The 19,755-nt window shown below is 49.0% G+C and overlaps 1 protein-coding gene across 5 annotated transcripts in view; it reads left to right on the forward strand.

Annotated features, from left to right (window-relative positions):
• Positions 1-19,755, forward strand: part of gramd1a (GRAM domain containing 1A) — a 39,720-nt gene that overhangs the window by 3,114 nt on the left and 16,851 nt on the right. Inside the window, exons 4-12 of one of the 5 annotated variants that reach the window (XM_061241325.1) lie at positions 2,250-2,989; positions 4,000-5,021; positions 13,293-13,473; positions 15,062-15,082; positions 16,328-16,412; positions 17,541-17,644; positions 18,046-18,141; positions 18,931-19,011; positions 19,542-19,660. In XM_061241325.1, the coding sequence (XP_061097309.1) occupies positions 4,633-5,021; positions 13,293-13,473; positions 15,062-15,082; positions 16,328-16,412; positions 17,541-17,644; positions 18,046-18,141; positions 18,931-19,011; positions 19,542-19,660 (1,076 nt within the window). In that variant the 5' untranslated portion in view covers positions 2,250-2,989; positions 4,000-4,632. Of the gene's footprint in view, positions 1-1,842; positions 2,990-3,999; positions 5,022-10,332; positions 10,582-13,292; positions 13,474-15,061; positions 15,083-16,327; positions 16,413-17,540; positions 17,645-18,045; positions 18,142-18,930; positions 19,012-19,541; positions 19,661-19,755 lie in introns of those variants that run through there. The other 4 variants (XM_061241334.1, XM_061241344.1, XM_061241360.1 and 1 more) reach the window with 4 other exon arrangements.

Raw genomic sequence — 19,755 nt, forward strand, 5'->3', positions numbered from 1 at the left:
AGACGGCAGACCCCTTTTGTTTAGTTACCCGATGTTGCCCCACACTTGGATTGTCACACTTCTGCTAGCCGCATCCAGCGAGTCAGTGTTCTCGTTAGCCTAACATTTTGGCACAACAACTGGTCACTTGGCTAACTTGGATCGTTCACTTTCAGGGTTTTTTTGTGTGTGAAAATGTAACAGTTTATTATTTATCTGTGATTGGGATGGGTTACACTGGTTCTGCATTTTGGTATAATACATTTGGCTTGATAGGATATAGCAAACGTGGCCTTTACTAAAGAGCTAACTTGCCCTTTCAAAACGTGTATTACATGCGCCGACACTCAGCGAGAGGAACCGTGATGCAAAGTCGCTGTTGGTGTAAAGTTTATTTTTATTGTGTTGTGTTAAGATGACCAGCGAGGTAACTCCACATTAATGCCTAGCTTTGCTGTAACATTCCCGAGGTATCGAATTGTCGAAGGTTAGAGAAAAGGTAATGTAACTGTAATTCCTGCCTCGTCATAGGAATCGTTTTTCTTTGCGAAATTATAACAGCTGATGCATAGTCACAAGAATGAAAAAAAAAATCTGTCATTTCCCAATGAAAAAGTCAGAAATGTTCACTGGAGCAGAAATGGCTAATTGCTTTCCAAGGCGAAATTTGATACAAACTCGAAGATTGCTGCTTTATTGACTGCATTCGAGGGAGATCCTGATGATATGTGTTAATACATTTTATGTGAACAAAGTCCCAGTCCGCGCGCAGATGACGTTTATTTCCAATGAGCTCTATATAAGAGCACTTTAGTTGAGGGGATTTTGGACCATATGGAAAAACGTTAAAGAGTAGATGTAAATGCATACAATCTGAACTGCAGAATCAAATGCAGAGTTCGCTTGCCTTACGCGTGTTTGGCCTGACTTCCCCGTGGAGAGTACTGCTTTGTGTTTTACAGCCGGTAATAGCCTGATAGTCGGGCAGGTTGGACGCGTGCTAAATGAACCGCAGCATGACGGCGGTGCTCCACTGGCGGTGTTAAGCCGGATTGCTCTGTGCAAACAGGGCTGTGCCAAGATTTGCCGTGTTCAAACAGATGCGCATGTGAGGCAGGGCCTTGAGACCAGTGCAGACATGCACACACTGGTAAAGGCATTGTTGCTAAATCTCTCTCTGTCACACACACACACACACACACACACACACACACACACTCATACTCATTCACTCACACACTACACTGGGACAGCTCAACTCAAGAGTGAGTGGTGGGTGGGTGGGTGGGTGGGTGGGTGGGTGGGTGGGTGGGGGGGGGGGGGGGGGACATGAGAGTCTGAATTGGTTGTGGTTTGTGTGGAATGGAATAGTCCAAAAGGCAAACGATGCACTCAGCAAGCGTTAGGCCACAGGGAGTGCTGATTCCATTAACTAAACTTATTTCTGGCATTCTTCACTTCCCCCCCCTCTGGTATTGTCTCCTGCAGTAAGAGCACAGTACAATGGGGTCAGGTGCCCAGCCGTCCTGTGCCACAGTAGCTAACTGAATTACAGAAATGCAGAAGTTTGACAGAAGGCTGAAGCATAGCTGTCAAAAGTACCCTCAGGCAGCCAGGGTGCTGACTTCCTGGATCTAACAGCCGCTTTGCCATTGAAGACCGCAGGGCTTGTGATTACAGAGTAAACACGCCCAGGTTCCTGCAAACCGAGTGTGGTGTTGTACGTCTCTATCCACCATTATACAGATTTAAGGTAGGACCTCTGTCTAATAACCAGAAATGTTGGTTCACTGACTATAATTATAATTTTTTTTCTATAACTATTATTATTTTTTCTTCATGAGCGTGGCACCAAAACACAAGATGCACACACATTCAGTAAAACTCCTTCATTCAGTAAAACAGCCTTTCCACTCTGTCCACCACAGAGCTCAGTTGGTAAAGACAGGAGCGCACGGCTTGTTTTGAGGTTGTTGCAGAGACGCTTAGCTCTCTATGCATACACACTGCACAAACTGCATTTTACCTGACTGGTAGCATGAGCTGTCATTCATCCGAATTCCAGAGTCACTGAGAGTTTAATACTGTGCACGAGTAACCGAGGGTTTAATACACTGGAGGAGCTTCACAGGAAAACCTGCTTTAAAAGCAAGATCAGCTGAGCAAAAAGCCCGATACGATGCCGTATGTTTGCCCCTCTCTCTGTCCGAAGCAAGCTGTACGTTACAAAACATCCCAGTAACATGTCGCTGTTGTCATGTCTCGGACAGGAATCGTGCGCGAGACGCTCCCTTCCTACTCCCGCTTTTGCTTAGTTCCTGTTATTTCCTGTTACTTGACCGTGAAGTGACTATTGCTGAAGAAATGGCGCTGATCTGCCACGGATGAAGCATTGAGGCACTGCTGCGGACGGATTCACCGCGGACCGGAGTGCACGCTCTCGGCCCTGGTGCCACCGTGTGTGTAATCGAAATTGACAACAGGCGAACGGCAAGCCTGCAGGAAGTTTACGTAACCCCCCCGCTTCCCCCCCCCCCGGCAAACTCGGAGGACCTCGTTCTTTCGCCACCGGCGGAATTGACACGTTTCCCCGGGCCCAACGAACCCAGATGCTGGGGTAGAGAGCGCGAAGACACGTTCCCTTCCAGGAAGCTGAAACGCACAAGCCCCCCCGCCCCTCACGGTCGTGGGACGGTCGGCTGGCATCCCAGGTCAGCTGAGGCGAGGATGTGAAGGACCAATAAGGGAGGTCTGTGTTCCCCAGTCCTGGCAGGAGCACACCCGGGTCCATCTCTTAATTTGTACACACTTCCTTGCCCCTCCTCCCCCCCCCCCCCCCTTACTTCCTGCTCACTGTGAGCCGTCCATTCAGCTCAAGAGAACAGCCAAACGCTCTCCATGCTGAACGTGATCAAATGGCCCAGTTCAGAGATGCCGTGGCAACCGGGTCAAAACCAGAAAGTCGTCCTCCCCGTTAGGATGTCGCACTTGGCACTGTGTGTTCAGCAAGGTAGGTAACCCAGCAACGGGCCTCTCTCTCACAGCACCCAAACCCTCATCACCCTCTCTCCTGGGATTCAAGTGTCTGGTAAATGAAAGTTTTGCTTGTTTCTTTTAGTAAGTTTCCACTGGTGAGTAATTAATTAAAAGCCCCTCACAACTGGCCAACTTAAACGGCAAGGCAGGCAGAGAAGGAGATCTACGGAGGACTACGGAGTAGTTAATGGCTATAATTTGTCTTGCAGGCCCATAATTAAAGTGGAGATCTTGCTCTGCATTTTAGTCTTGGTGTTCTTTGATGGGAATCTATGCTTGCCAAGAATGCTTTAAATAAAGCAAAACCTTTTGTTAGTTGATAGCATTTAACTGATAGACAAACCAGAATAGTATTTGCCGTTTATTATTTTAAGAGGTGTTACTGGCATCATTGATTAAAAAAGAAAGCCAAAAAATGTGTAGGTAATGAGCTATATTGTTTGCTCAAAGAAGGAAAATTATATTATTATAATAGAGCATTACTCTTCTGGTGAGCAGACCAAAATGGACGGCATTGTCGATAAGAAAAACTACAGGTGGCTTGAATTGTAGAGAAATGTCTGGTTTTACATAACTTCTCCAGAACCATATTTTCAACACTTGGAAGTAAATTTGCATCCAAATGATCTGTATTTGAATTTTAAAATGCGTTATTGTCAGAACACTCAATAACGGAGCTATTGTAGTTTTGTTGAAGACTTTTAATTTGTTGTCCTCGGTCAACCGCAAAGAAATTACTGTATAGCTATGCTTATCCCCCTCTGAAACGTTCACGCATACACCCTGTAATCTTCACGCAAAAAAAAAACTTTCCCAAGCACAAACAGTGCGCTTCAGTAACTCTGGGATGTTTTGTAATGGACAGCGTTTTTCTGTTTAGAGACAACATTGAGAAAGTGCTGGCCTTGCATAAGATCAGCTGGTCTTCCCCTTGGCGAGTGTCTCTGGAACCCAGGTCTGTCTCTCTCCTCCTCCCCCCCCCAGCCTCTGGGAACTGGCTCTCTCAGACACACACCGGCCCAACGGCGAACCCTTCCCTAGCTCTGAGCGGGCCAAGTGTGACACGGCCAGCCTGCTAAACGCTGCGTGGAAGGACGGGCGGTGGGAGAAGAGGACGATTGATGACAAGAAGTGGGAAAGACGGTTTCGGAGGCTGTGGCCCTCACCTGCAGCGTTGGCGGGGGAACTGAAAGCTGAACCTGTCTATTTATATTGAAAAAAATTTATTTTCTTTTTATGGAATCTAAGCGTGGTTGGCTGCTGTGAGCCTGAAAATCCCCTGAATTATAATTGTTACTGGAATGTGCCAAGCTTCTTTTGGGGGGTGTTATTAGGCAATTTTGGATATTTTCATACAGATTATTACAGATTACTTGTTGGAAAGTACCGCGGAAGGAACTTGAGAGACCCAACTGCTGCCAAACTCGGGAAAGTTTTGATACAGGAAGACTGTTGCAAGAGGACCTTCCGATCCCAGCTCTCCTGCCTTTGACTGAGGGACGAGCGATTGCCCCATCGTCTGTCGAAACGCGTCCCGGCTCTGTGAGGCCGGCCCCGGCCTGGTCTTCACACTTACACCGCTGGTGCGGGGCATGACGGGACCGCCGCTCTGAGAAGATGAGGACGATATCCCCGAATCGGACCCCAGACGCGCCCGCGGGCGTCCAGGCCGTCCAGGACGTCCCCATCCCGACCCTGACCGTCCTCCCGCCGTCCTCCGACACGGAGTCCTGCTCCCGCTCCCGCGACCCCAGCCCGCGGCGCCCCCGCGCCCGCAAGGAGAGGGGGAAGGACCGGAAGGAGAGGAAGGGGCGGGGCGGGGACTCTGAGGAACGAGGGAGGAGGCGGGAGAGGGAAGAGAGCCGCAGCGGGGGGCGCTCCCCTTCTCCTCTCCTCCTCCTGCGCCCTCCCAGCTCCTGGTCCCGGAGCCCCTCCCCTACCCGCCGCTCCCGCTGGTCCCTCAGGAGCCTGCTCAGCAGGGAGTCCACAGACTGTGACAGCTGCAGGTCAGTGCTCTACACCAACTGACACGGGTCGGTGCTCTGGTCTACACCAACTGACACAGGTCGGTGCTCTGGTCTACACCAACTGACACAGGTCGGTGCTCTGGTCTACACCAACTGACACAGGTCGGTGCTCTGGTCTACATAAGCTGGCACAGGTCAGTGCTCTACACCAACTGACACAGGTCGGTGCTCTGCTCTACACCAACTGACACAGGTCGGTGCTCTGCTCTACACCAACTGACACAGGTCGGTGCTCTGGTCTACATAAGCTGGCACAGGTCAGTGCTCTACACCAACTGACACAGGTCGGTGCTCTGCTCTACACCAACTGACACCGGTCGGTGCTCTGGTCTACACCAACTGACACAGGTCGGTGCTCTAAGATACTTTCAGGGACCCACAAAATACACATCCTAGCATAGCCTAGTGTACTACCGACTCATTCCAGGAAAAACCCCATTCACTCCCATGACCCATTTTGGGTCCTGACCCATAGTTGGATACATGCTGCTCTACACCGACTGACACTCAGGTCAGTGCTGTCTCCACACAGACTGTGAGAGCTTCAAGTTGGTGCTGTACACATCAGCTGACACTTTACTTTCAGGTCAGTAATGGCTCCACACAGACTTAAGTTAGCTGCAAGTCCGTGCTCTCTCCACACCGACCATTGTCATCCGGCGTCATTCCATACTGTCCTGGCAGTGTTGTGGATCGGGTGCTGAGGCCTGTACCCCAGAACCTGCAGGTTCCATTTCCAGGTGTCGAACTGCAGTCGTAGCCTTTGGCATGGAACCCCACCTCGATTGTTTTTATGGCTAATGTGAATGGAAAAAAAATGAATGAGAAAAATGATGCGGAAAATCGCTATGCGAGCTGTGTCGTTCTCCTCTGTGTTAGTGTTGACTAAACAAATAAGCAGGTTAATGTAGTCTGCCACAGGCACTCCGGAGTGGGCTGCCGTGAGGTACCCCTTGGTATGTGTCTGCTTGCTGATGTCACTGCTGACGCAGAGTTCAGTCATGCTGAAGGCCTGCGTGGTGCTCCTGGCTGGTTGCGGGCCAATTGCTTCATTGCACCAGGGTGTTTTTCCACTGTTTTCAGGCCTGCGTGACCTGTGAACTTTTGACATGTTTGTTTCCCGTAAATATTTTGGGATAGGGTTGGTTCATGGTGATGACAAAGAAGTGGCTGTTGTTGTTATTACTTTTGAAAACTCTTATTTCTATAGTCATTTGGGCATTGTCATTGTATTCATGTATAATGGCATTTCATAAGGTGTCCATCCATCGATTGGCGTTGTATTAATCGTGAGTACCGGTGTGCGTTATAGGCTCCGTGAAGCATGGTGAGCTCTCGGTAGGATATCCGCCTCGTCCAATCCGGCCACCGGCCAGTTCAAGGCTCCCCCCTCCCCAAAAGACTGCAGCCTGGTTGGCGCAGAGCACGCGGAGACCTTGTCGACCAATCGGATGCGATTTTTGGGCGTCACAGGCATCAAAGGGAGGCGATGAAGCCCACTGCGTGTGGCGAGGTGCTGCAGCTGGTCGTGTGTGTGTGTGTGTGTGTGTGTGTGTGTGTGTGTGTGTGTGTGTGTGTGTGTGTGTGTGTGTGTGTGTAGGGTAGAGTGCGTGTGAGTGCGAGTGGCGCTTTGGTGCGAACGTGACGTCTTGGCCGACGTGCAGCATTTCTCTGAATGGGCTGTCACTCTGGTATGCTGACGCATGCCTGGATTGGGTTGCAAAGGGAGCTGTTGAGGAAAGAGATTGTGTAAAAGGCGAGAGATGTAAAAAAACATGGGGAGAGAAATGATGACAAGAAGCAAGAGGACAGTCAGAGCAAAAGGGAGGGGGGAGGCTGAGCTAGGTCACCAGACGAGTAAGGGGCGGGGTTTTCCCCCTCGGTTGCTGTGGTTTCCAACACATGACATCACCACTGGCCAATCAGAGCTTGAGCTGCAGCTGATGATGTCATAGCCGGCCAATCGGAGGCTCTGTTCAGTGGTGCAGCGCTGGGCTCTGCCAGCCTGTCAGAGAGGCAGCTGAGAATGCTGGATGCACTTTGTGCGGCCCATATACAAAGCTGTGGTCCTGCTCTTGCCCATTTAATGTTAACAACCCATTTTTATTGACCCATTTTAGAAATGAACAATAAAAAAAAATTCCCACCCCTGTGCCACAGCTCAGCCGTTATATTTGATGAAATTCCACGCTTAAATACTCTTATCTTTGCCTTGGAGAAGACCTCCTCTCAGGGATGATTAGCGAGATTAGGAGAGGGGCTCAAAAAGTGGCTAATTCAGCTCAGTGGCTGTGTGTTAATTTAATCAGGATTGTTGTTGTCTGTAAAGACAAAGCAGTGGCGGGTATTCATTTTAGTTTTCAGAATGGGCGTGATGCTCACGGGCAGGAACTGTGGTTCCTCCAAAGATAAATGCGGGCGGATCGGGCACACTGTGTCCTTGGCTGCTTTTGTAAGGAAACCCTGAGAGTCTGTCACTGGGTGACCGTTGTGGGTTGGAGAGGGGATTTGCGTGTCTATTTGCAGCTATTTGAATTGGGACTACCTTTTAAGAATTCTCCAGGTGAAGCTCCGCCACGCCTTTGTGTGACGGTCGCTAGAACCACCCGTGGAGGCTCGGTGTGCCGTAGCTGGTACACAGCTGAGCTATGCCGATTCCCCCCCGGGCTCTGACTGACTGTTTTGTTTAGAGGTGCTATTTGTGTTTAAAGGAGCCTGTAGTCATGAGGCGTTCCTGCTTCCTTATGAACCCCCCCCCCCCCCCCCCGTTGCTGGCAGGCTAGCAGCTGCCCTCTTCGGTTTGGTTCAGCTACGCCTCTGTTTATCTTACAGCATTAACCCTTTGAAGAAAAGGTTTTTTTGGAATTAAATGTATATATAATGCCAAAAAAAAAAAAATTATAAAAAAAAAAAAAATGCATCAGCATTGGAACGTTTGGTTAAGAATCGCGTATTTGGGATCTCGCACCTTAAAAACAGTGTCGTACCTAGGCCGTCAACATCACGTGTGCTACACGCTCTGGGTTTTGGCAGCTGATGGTGTAAAGGAAGCCATTCAGGGGTGGGTGCTTTCTCAGCATTTCTCAGGACATCTTGCATGGAGAGTGCGATGCCTGTTGGCAGTTTACCTCAGATACGAGGAGCACCTCCTGTCCCAGGATCCACGTTCCAGTTAAGCTTGTCAGTTCCTGGAGCCTGTCAGAACTTGTGCCTTTATCTCAGGTGATCAGTTGATTGAATGATTTGTTGATTTTCCACCCTTTGCCTGGAGTGTTTGATTGTGTTTTATTTTAGGTCCTGATATCCATAAGAAGACATTTGCGTCCATCACTATCCAGTTTTTACTTGTCCTTTCTCCGGGGCCTCCTGCGCTTTACCAAGAACAGGCGGTTTTAGTGACTGTGTCTTCAAGGCTAATTAATATCAATGAATATTTTCTGATTGGCCGGTTTATTCATTGGCTGCAACAAACTGAATGCCGTTTGGCTGTCTCTCGGCTACAAGGCTGTGCTGCAGGCGGACATGCAAATGAGCGTGTGGTTGTGATGTCATAAAGTTCTTCCAACAGCTTGTGTAAATGCAGTTTCTTAATAGGGTGGAATGCATGGAGGGGGGGGGGGGGGGGGGGGGCTGCAAGTTTCAATACTTTCACTGTGTTTTTGTAGCGCCTGCTTTTAAATGGTAAAATATCTTAAATATTTCAAAACATACTTAAATGCGACTAAAATCAACAGTTGTGTCATTTCTGCCGGACTGTGCGCTGCGTGTCAAAACGACTTTGTGTACACTGTGCATATAGGCAGTTTAGCCCGACCTATGGGAATGTCTGTGGAAAGTGAAAACTACCGAGTTATTCATTCACACGCATCTCGTGACCTCGGTCTCGGGGCGTTAGTCGAGCGCGTTAATAGATCAGTTCCGTTCAGTCACGGGGAATTTGAAACCAACGGCTGTGAGATACGGTGACCCTGGATTGCCGCTGGCTTAATTGCCGTTGCAAAAACGCACCATTGATTGCGCCTCACCTGACTTCGGGTTTTTGTCGATTTTATCTATTTGTTTTGTGGTGAATGATTCGGTGAGCCAAAGGCCAACAGGGTTTGTATAGAGGAGTCGATCCAAATGACCGACTTCCCTTTTCTGCTGATTTTCACACAAAGGGCCCATACCAATATCTTATTTTGCTCCACTTTTTCCTTCCTCCTAATCGAGGTCCGAAATTCCTACCCCTTAAATGTTCCTTCTAGGAGCTAGGAGTAGAAGTTATGAATGCCCAATCTTTACTTTGAGCAATAAAACTTCTGCAAATGCATTTTTTTTTCTCTCACCCGAATGCCTGACGTATAAATTATCGACCTGTGAATCCACCTCTCCCCATCTGCCACGGGCTTCATTCTGACGTTTGAAGGAGCAAGGGCATTCCACTTGCCTAATTCACTTTTTTACTTTTTCTTTCATCTCTCCCGATGGGTGGGGCTAGGGGCTAGGGGCCAGAAAAGGGGGGGGGGGGGGAGAGGAGAAAAATAATGGAATGAGCCCCCAGTAGAGGTGGATAAGGCTGTGTTCCATTCACCTCCCCTCATCCTCCCCATCCTTCTCCTCCCGTCCTCCTGCACTTTGACCCCAGAGATTATGACTGCCACCGCCAGGCCTCAGGAAAGCGGATTATAGGAGGTTAGAGAGAGACGGAGACGGACAGACAGGAGAGAGGACTACACAGTATGTGGATTGTTATGTGCCATCGGGGCCTGTAATCCATGCATATAGAGTGAGGGACTGGGGTTAAGGGCAGCGAGGGCGGGGCTCTGTGAGAAGAGGTCTGAGATTAACGGAATTATCACAATTTGTACAATACCATTTAGTATAATGGGGATTAACGTTGTCACTATGATTATGGTCATGGCAATTGGTATCGACATTGTGGTCTGAACGCCTAGTTTTGTATTTTGAAAGGTGTTTCTGCGGTCTATCGGTCACTTAAAAGCCCTCGTTTAATTTCCGCATCTATGTTGTCTCTCTCACGGACAGTAGGCGTATTGCCAAAACAATGTTATCGCTTTCAACCAATATTGGAATCGTAACACAAAAAATAGGTTAATGGCCATTTCCCTCGGCGCAGCAGTGTATACAGCAAGCCTTTTCTCCCACGATGTGGGCTCCCCTCCCCTCTTCTCTCCTCCGTTTCCTCCTCCCCTTCCCCCTCCCCTTGTCCATCTCTCAGCGCCACCCGGATTACTTGCGGCCGCATCGTTAGTTTATCGCGGCGCCGCAAAACGAGAAGGTAGCCGGGGTCGGGTACCTCCGCCGACGTTGCGGACGAAAATGAAGAGGGACAGTTTTTTGGGAATTTGAACACGGGCGTCGTGGGGGGCAAACGTCAATTTCGGAACCCTTATGCGTAATTTATCCTTCTAACAGAAGCGTCGGAGCAAACGCTAGCGTCTGCGGGATCAGGCGCAGTGCAACCACTACAGGGCTTATTTGTACTAAAGCCGACGTGGGAACGTGTAAATTCGGAATCGCCTCATGACATGTTCGAGTGAGTAGTATATTAGATAGTTAACGTTGACGAATTCCTTCAAATCTGTGGATCATATCGTTTATTTTGGTGCCTTCGTTGTGTGTGTGTGTGTGTGTGTGTGTGTGTGCGCGCGCTCGCACGCTGTATGTATTGTCTGCGCGCCCTTTAATGTAAGTTCACTGCAAGGGACACCGAAAGCATGTAGATAGCTGGTTATCAGGCTAGCAAGCTAATGGGAAAGTGATTGTTAAAGGGATTAGCGGTTTAGCCTAAATTCTAAACAGGGCCGGTTGGAAGGATAATTTATTGTCTGAGTTGGGCGGTGTGTATCCTTCATTGCCTAACGAGAATACGTTGGCTAACGAGACGCATGTGCTCATGACCTTTTTCTATGTTTTGGTTGTCCTTCTGTAGTTCTTTCCGTAGCTAATGGCTGTGTCCATGTGTTGCTCTCGTATTATTTTTCATTTATGGTTTGTGTACATTCTGCGGTGTGGTGTGTGTAATCATATTGTTTGCCTCAAAAACCACAGCATCGTTTGCAGTTACAAATAGGATGTAGTTCATAAACACTAAACGGATTCATTTGAGCACAAGGGTACCTTCGACGTTTGACGGTGTGATTCTACAACATGTACACGGAGTTTATGGAGTAGCCTACGGGCAGTTAATTTGGCTAAAGAGTGCAAATAATATGCACCATCTAACGTTCATATTAATTTGTTGTTCTGCTGGTATAGCACACCATGTTAGCAAAGGCTATAGCTAACTACGTTGCTTTGGGGGCACTAATAATAACGGTGTTGGTTTGCGATTCTACACAAGGAGAAAGGACAGGCGTGCTAACTACTAGCCTGTTAAGTGGTATTACTGTATAGTTTGCATGTTGTGAACCCTAGAATTCGACTTCCCTCCGGCTATAGCAGCTGGACGGACAGGGCCGGGGGTGTTCCGCGGCGAGCGGCGTTACCTTGGAAACCGCAATAGTCGTCCCCCTTCCTGCGTCTCCAGGACAACGCGAATCGGGTCGGCAGGTTCTGAAGGGATCTTGGCAGTGGACAGAGGACAGACGAGTGCTGGGCTGGGGAGAGGGTGAAAAATATGGACTCGTGGGGTGGGGGGGTTTTCAAAGAGGGGAGTTTGAGAACGAGGATAAAAAGCCTCAATAATATGAAATGGCTGGACATTTTGCATACTGAAAGTGTATGTGTGTGTGTGTGTGTGTGTGTGTGTGGGTGTGTGTGTGTGTGTGTGTATGAGAAAAAGACATGGCCACCCTCAGTGATGAATTACTGTTTGAGAGAGATGGTCAGCATAACTATGACATTAGCGGTCATATCCTACACTGGGAGCATTGTGTGCTCCTGTGTTATTAATTTTCCCCCACATGTCCTGTGCTCCTGTGTTATTAATTTTCCCCCACATGTCCTTGTTAACGCTTGTTTTGATCCTGTTTAAATCACCATAATGGAGATCCTTTCTTTGGCTAATTCCATGACCCACAGTGCATAGCGAAATTGGGATGGGGTGGTGGTATGATCTGTTTAATAACCAGAATACCGCCTTTTGGTGGACTGTTTCTGCTTCATACCTTGGATTTCTTAACTTCTTTTTGCCTGAGTTTCCATGTCACAGAATGTTCTCTGTCTGGACCTTACAACCTGCCTTATTTCCATTTGTGAATGAGGAAAAGCATTGTTATAGGTTTCTGTTGCTGTAGCACACACACACACACACACACACACTCAGGCCATGGTTCCTCTGTGTTCAGACACCTTCGCCCACTAGTGGCCCGTTTCCCCCTGAAACGGGAATGGAATGTAACCATGGAAACACTGTTGTGACATAAATATGTTAGTTTTCTGTATGTTGTTTAAAAAAAAAAAAGAGAGAGAGAGAGAAGGTATGAGTTTGAGTCAGTGCGGCCTTATTTGCACAGCTGTGGGCTTGTCCCCGGCACAGGAAGGGTCTCCTGCTGAACCCACCAGCAGCAGTGCAAAAGGGCTGGGGCTCTTAAATTAATTTAAGTCACTCGCATCAGGCAAACTCCAGTCCCGTGCAGTCCAATAAACTCATCTATTAACTCTGTCTCACGCACGCATGCAAACAAACATGTGCACACGGCACAGACAGACACACACGCACACAGAGACACACATGCAAACAAACATTTGCACACACACGCAGTAGACAGACAAACACATGCAAAGAAACATTTGCACACACGCATAGACAGACACACACGCACACAGAGACGCACATGCAGACACCACACTTGCACACATGTATCACATATTTCACATGCATGCATGTTACAATAAAAAAAGGTCCAGCACAACTGTGCATTTCAAAGGCCCTTCACCTGTACGTGTGTGCGTGTGTGCGTGTGTGCGTGTGTGCGTGCACGCGTGCGTGTGCGTGCGTGCTCGCCGAGAATAGGTATATTAACCTGCACCCCCATGTGGTATTTTAACCTGTGTCCACCCATTCATGCAGTATATTACTGTAGTTTAACCTAATCTTTGTTATGATTTTGAATGTTTACATTTTTGACTTGGGTTGTCTTTCTGTCTTTTAATTGTGTTCCATGGTCCGGGGGGAGGGGGGATGTTTTAAGGGGCGAGGAACATAAAAAAGAAAAGGAATTGTATCGTCAGTAACTCTCCCCCCTTCCCCCCTTCCCCCCCCACAGTACCGCCAGTAACTCTCCCCCCTTCCCCCCCCCACAGTACCGCCAGTAACTCTCCGCGCAGTACGCCTGGCAGCTCCCCCTCCGTACGCCGGCGGGTCCTGGGGGGGCGGGCCAGCGAGGGGGAGGGGGGCGGGTCCGACAGCCCCCTCCCGCCCACCCCGTCCTCGTCATCGTCCTCCTACCCCCTCGGCCCGAGACACTTCGCCCGAAACGCCAAGGTAACCGCCCCGCTTCCGCCCGCCCGCCCGTCCGCCGTGTAGAGAGGCGGACAGGGAAGGCCAGACTTATCGAGGCTTTTAAATTCAACATTAATGTGAACTGCAGGAGATTCTTCAGGTTGAGTTCTGTTGGCAGAATGGAGGGGCCTAAATGACATTATTACATTAGTGGCATTTGGCAGACGCTCTTATCCAGAGCGACGTACAGTTGATTAGACTAAGCAGGAGACAATCCTCCCCTGGAGCAATGCAGGGTTAAGGGCCTTGCTCAAGGGCCCAACGGCTGTGCGGATCTTATTGTGGCTACACTGGGATTAGAACCACCGACCTTGTGTGTCCCAGTCATTTACCTTAACCACCTGAACCACTACGCTACAGGCCGCCCCTGTAAATGTACATTGGCCAAGGGTAAACGCCGCACCGACATTAGGAAGTGGTTTTTTTTTTCCATACAGAGTAGCAGGTCACTGTGTGGAGTAGCTTGCCAGTTCGTGTAAGTGGAGGCTGAATCTCTGGTGGTTTTCAAGACCAGGCTCGATACGGTGCTAGGTGCTGTTTAGCTTTTAGGTAAACTACACTTTAATGGTAGGAAAAAGTTGAGCATTGCTGGGCCGAATGGCCTGTTCTTGCCATTATGTTGCGTTACGTTGGATGAGTGGGTACTCAGTGATGTCACAGAGGATGCCGTACGCCCGGCCGCAAGCGGGTGTAGGAGACCGAAGGCCTTCGCCCCGCGCTTACAGCTCCCTTTACCAACGGTTTGTTACTCTACAAACCAGGCGAGAAACATTCCCACCCGCTCCAGATCCTCTGATCCCGTTGTATTGGGGTGTAATAAAGCCGGGAATTGCCCGGGGCTGTGGGGGTGTTGTTTTGGGGGCGTAATACGGCTTGGTTTTGTGGGGCTGTCTGCGGTATGAGGGCTGCTTAGGCAGAGATAACGGATAAATAGGAGCGGGGGGGGGACAATAAAATGGCCGCCTGATGTTCTGGAGGTGTTCAGATGCAACAGACACACACAGAGTGTGGCATCATATCCTAAATGTGGATCCTCCCTCCAAAAGAAAAAAAATATATATATTTTAAATTTGGTATAGTTTATTATGATGGGGCAAGAATGGTGCTTGCTAAGGGTCATTCTGCCTCTTGTTTGGGTAATTTGGTGAATGTCAGATGAAATCAGACCGGGCCAGTGTAGGTGTCATGGAGCTGAGATTTTTGGCTGGACTATCGGCAGATCTGAACAACATTCAGACTCATCAGCTTACGTCTAGAGATCGATGTGTTGATAGACTGATGCTCCGGGACATTTGAGTAGCCGGACACACAGAGGATACAGGGGCGGTAAATTGACGTGTTGAAATGCAGACCGACCGTGTAGATCAATAAGCGACGGACTGTTTGCACATAAACAGCTTTGTGTCGGACCGCTGAGCGTAGCGCCAGATATCCGTCTCCTCACCGTCGCTCTGAACCGAAGTTTGTGCGATGCTAGCCGTGTGTCCGCCCTCCCTGACCTGGCCCTCTCTCTCTCTCTCTCTCTCTCTCTCTCTCTCTCTCTCTCTCTCTCTCTCTCTCTCTGTTGCAGAAGATGCAGAGCTGGTACAACGTGAGTACGGCTCGTTTCGCACGGGCGTTCACACCTGAGCGCCTCTGCTTCTGCTGACCCTGCACAAAATGGCCGCCGCTGGGGAGTCTCCTCCTCCTGCAACCTTTCACTTTGTGTTCCGTCCATTCTTTCTTCTCCTCTGCCTCCCACACTCTCTCTCTCTCTTTCACTCTTTCTCTTTCGCTCTTTCTCTCTCTCTTTTGCTCTCTCTTTCACTCTTTCTCTCTTTCGCCCTCTCGCTCTTTCTTTCTCTTTCTTTCTCTCTCTTTCTCTCTTTTGCTCTCTTTTGCTCTCTTTTGCTCTCTTTCTGTCTCTTTCTGTCTCTTTTGCTCTCTCTTTCACTCTTTCTCTCTTTCGCCCTCTCTTTCTCTTTCTTTCTCTCTCTTTCTCTCTTTTGCTCTCTTTTGCTCTCTTTTGCTCTCTTTCTGTCTCTTTCTGTCTCTTTTGCTCTCTTTCTCTCTCTTTCTCTCTCTTTCTCTCTCTTTCTCTCCCTCTCTGGATTTGTCTTTGGCTGTGAGATGCCTTAAATTGATGCCCAAACAACTTGATTGTTAGTGTTACCTGTGCTAGCATCATTTATTCACTACTTTTTAGTAGTGAATAAGTAGTTTACGCTACTTCTGTACTGTTATTAAGCAAGAGATGAGTCAGTTTTTAATGCCTTCTTTTCCTGTAAATCCCTGGCTTTCTGTGCAAAACATTTCCTCAGCCAGAGCTGCGATAGTCTATAATTTTCCAAAGGTGGACCTTGACTATCCAAAGCTGTCTGCTGTCGGAACTGTGGGCTGCGCCAGGAAATGGCTTTGAAATATGTCGTGAAAATTGAAGGGATAGGAGGGGAGAAGTTTTGCTTGCAGCCAGTTTAAAGGCATTCTCTCACTTTTGCTTTCTCTCTCTCGCACACACACGCGCACACACACGCGCGCGCACACAAGCTCTCTCCCTCTCACATACGCACTCTTTCTCTCTTCTTTCACTCCCTCTCATACTCTCTTCCCTCTCACTCTCCTCTCTCTCACTTCCTCTCCCTCTCCCTCTCTCTCTCTCACACACACTCTGTCTCGCACACTCGCTCTCTCCCTCTCTCTCACACACCCTGTCTGGAGGAGGGGAGAAGTTTTGCTTGCAGCCAGTTTAAAGGCATTCTCTCACTCTCTTGCTTTCTCTCTCTCTCTCTCACACACACACACACACACACACACGCACCTCCCCCTCATTCACACTCCTTCTCTCCCTCCCATGCAGGTACTCAGTCCTACGTACAAGCAGCGGAACGAGGACTTCCGTAAGCTCTTTAAGAAGCTCCCGGACAGTGAGAGGCTCATTGTGGGTGAGTCATGTGACCAGTTTGATGCATCTGCTTATCAAATGCAGGGCGCTCGCAATGGATGATTGTTCATAACCTGAGGCTTTCTGCAGTAAAGGAAAAGTGAATACTCGGATCACCATACGGTCATCTTATGAAGTCCAAACCTAGGCCTTTCATTGTCAATCTAGGCCAGGTCTGCCCAGCCCCGTTCTTCGAGATCTACCGTCCTGTACGGTTTCAAAGCACGCCTCATTCAACAGCTAGAGATCTCGTTGAGCTGATAATTGGTTGAAATAAGTGCCAAATTAGGGTTGAAATGAACCCGTACGGGGCAGTAGATCTCCAGGAACAGGGTTGGGCGGCCCTGCTCTAGCTGTTGAATGGAGTGTGCTTGTTTAGGGTTTGGGTAGAAAACCTACTGGATGGTCAACCTCCAGAAACAAGGTTGGGCAGCCCTGCTCTAGCTGTTGAATGAGGTGTGCTCTGTGAGGGTTTGGAGTGAAAACCTACTGGATGGTCAACCTCCAGAAACGATGTTGGGCAGCCCTGCTCTAGGCCTTGTCATCTAGGCTTGCCTTGATTGGGTCGTTGTGCCCGTATAGATTATCACTTGTGTGTCACCGGTCCATGTCTCTTAGTCCTCGTCTTGCTCTTTGTATTTTAATTTTAGGATTGTAGCATTTGTATTCATCTTGGTGCTGTAGTTGCTTACCTTATTTTACATTAATAGCATTTGGCAGGCGCTCTTATCCAGAGCGACGTACAGTTGATTAGACTAAGCAGGAGACAATCCTCCCCTGGAGCAATGCAGGGTTAAGGGCCTTGCTCAAGGGCCCAACGGCTGTGCGGATCTTATTGTGGGTACAGCGGGGATTGATCCACCGACCTTGCAGGTCCCAGACATTTACCTTAACCACTACGCTACAGGCCGCCCTTTATTACCGACATGGCCTGTTTGCCATGTGTATTAGGCTTGATGTTCATGCCCATAGACAACTGGTTCTATGTGAATTGTACCTTATCCGACCTGTTCTGTTCTGTAGTTGCTCTAATGACCTTGGTATGCTCTTACGTAGTTTTTTGATAAAAGCGTCATCTGTATGAAACGTGATGTAATCTTCCTCTCTGGCCTCTCCTCCTCTTCCTCAGACTACTCCTGTGCACTTCAGAAGGACATCTTGCTGCAGGGCCGCCTCTACCTGTCCGAAAACTGGCTCTGTTTCTATAGCAACATCTTCCGCTGGGAGACCACTGTGAGTGACACACAAGCATAGACGCACACACACACGCGCACACACACACAAGCACTCAGAAGTGCTGGTAAACACAGCATTATATGCACGTGCACACACGCATGAACACTCACACCGCTGCTGTCACACACACACACACACACACAGCTGCTGACACATAGGCACACACACACACACACACACACACACACACACACACACACACAGCTGCTGACACACAGGCACACACACACACACACACACACACACACACACACACACACACACACACACACACACAGCTGCTGACACACAAACACAGGCACACACCCACGTGCACACACACACACACACACACACACACACACACACACTCACACACTCGCCCGCCAGCTTCACCTCCCACCTCCCCCCTTTCACAGATCACCATCTTGCTGAAGGACGTGACCACCCTCACCAAGGAGAAGACGGCCAAACTGATCCCCAACGCCATTCAGATCAGCACCGACCACGACAAGGTGAGAGAGGGCCCTGCCCCCGTACTCACCGTCCAATCAACTCTGACCTGCCCTCCCGCCCCCGTACTCACCGTCCAATCAACTCTGACCTGGCCTTCCGCCCCCGTACTCACCGTGCAATCAACTCTGACCTGCCCTCCCGCCCCCGTACTCACCGTCCAATCAACTCTGACCTGGCCTTCCGCCCCCATACTCACCGTCCAATCAACTCTGACCTGGCCTCCCGCCCCCCCCGTACTCACCGTCCAATCAGCGCTGACCAAGTCTCCCACCCCCCCGTAAGTCTTAAGAAGTGATCTTAGTCTTATATTTAGACTCAATATCTTATTTCTAATACTTTTTTTGCTAAATGAGACAAAACTGCTAATGAGGTGAAACAGATTTTTTTTTTTTTTACCTTACATGGCATTTAGCAGACGCTCTTATCCAGAGCTACGTACAACAAAGTGCAAATCAAACACAAGTACAAGTGCGAAGAGGACCTGAGAGGACAGTACAGTTCCGAGTCCGAGTGTAAACATACAGATTATCAGAACCCTGGAAGACTTCCAAACTAGCATACCACAGTTGGCAGCTAGAATATCCTGAGTACAACAATACAATAGCTAATACAAAAAATTCCAGTGGGGTGAGAATTTCACTTGTCAAGCGAACAGTGACTTTAAAACAAACTTAAGACCGAATACGGTCTCGAATCGTATTACATTACAAAAAAACGCTTGCAAAGACAAAAATCTGATTGGAAAGGGCGTGTGGGAACATGCAGTGAACGTCTCTCCCTCTCCACAGCACTTCTTCACGTCGTTCGGAGCGAGGGACCGCAGCTACATGCTGATTTTCCGGCTGTGGCAGAACGCACTGATGGACAAGGTGCTGGCCTGCTCCCAGCTTCTCTCTCTCTCTCTCTCTGTTGCCCTGCAACGCCTCTCTATTTCCTTCTCTTTCTCCCTCCCTGTATTTACTGCTCCATCCCCCCTTCTTTCTTTTTCTTTGTCTTTTGACTCTGCCTCGGTTCCTGTCTTTGTTGCTCTCTATTGCTAGCTGTGATATTTGTACCGAGTGCAGGTTTTTTGGGATATGGAGCAGGTATGTTGTCTTTGTGTGAGCAGTGTAGTTACTATGACTGTTGCCCTGTCTCTCTGTAATAAGGAGCCTGGTCTGAGCAGTGTAGTTAATATGACTGTTGCCCTGTCTTGATCTGAGCAGTGTAGTTAATATGACTGTTGCCCTGTCTTGATCTGAGCAGTGTAGTTAATATGACCGTAGCCCTGTCTCTCTGTAATAAGGAGCTTGGTTAATGTGACTGTCACTCTGTCTTGGTGTGAGCAGTGTAGTTAACTTGGGGCTTTGCCTCTCTCTCTCTCTCTCTCTCTCTCCTCTCTCTCTCTCTCTCTCCCCAGCCCCTCTCTCCTAAGGAGCTGTGGCACATTGTGCACCAGTGCTATGGCACAGAGCTGGGCCTCACCAGCGAGGACGACGACTACGTTTCCCCCACCGCTCAGCATATCAACGGTCTGCTGTGAGTCCCTGTGTGTGTGCGTGTGCACACGTGTGTGTGCGCGCGTGTGTTCCGGGTTTTACTCTGTGCAGTTCTCCGGCTAACCCGTTAATCCA

The sequence above is a fragment of the Conger conger genome, chromosome 1 (assembly GCF_963514075.1).
Source record: "Conger conger chromosome 1, fConCon1.1, whole genome shotgun sequence".
Taxonomy (NCBI): Eukaryota; Metazoa; Chordata; class Actinopteri; order Anguilliformes; family Congridae; genus Conger; species Conger conger.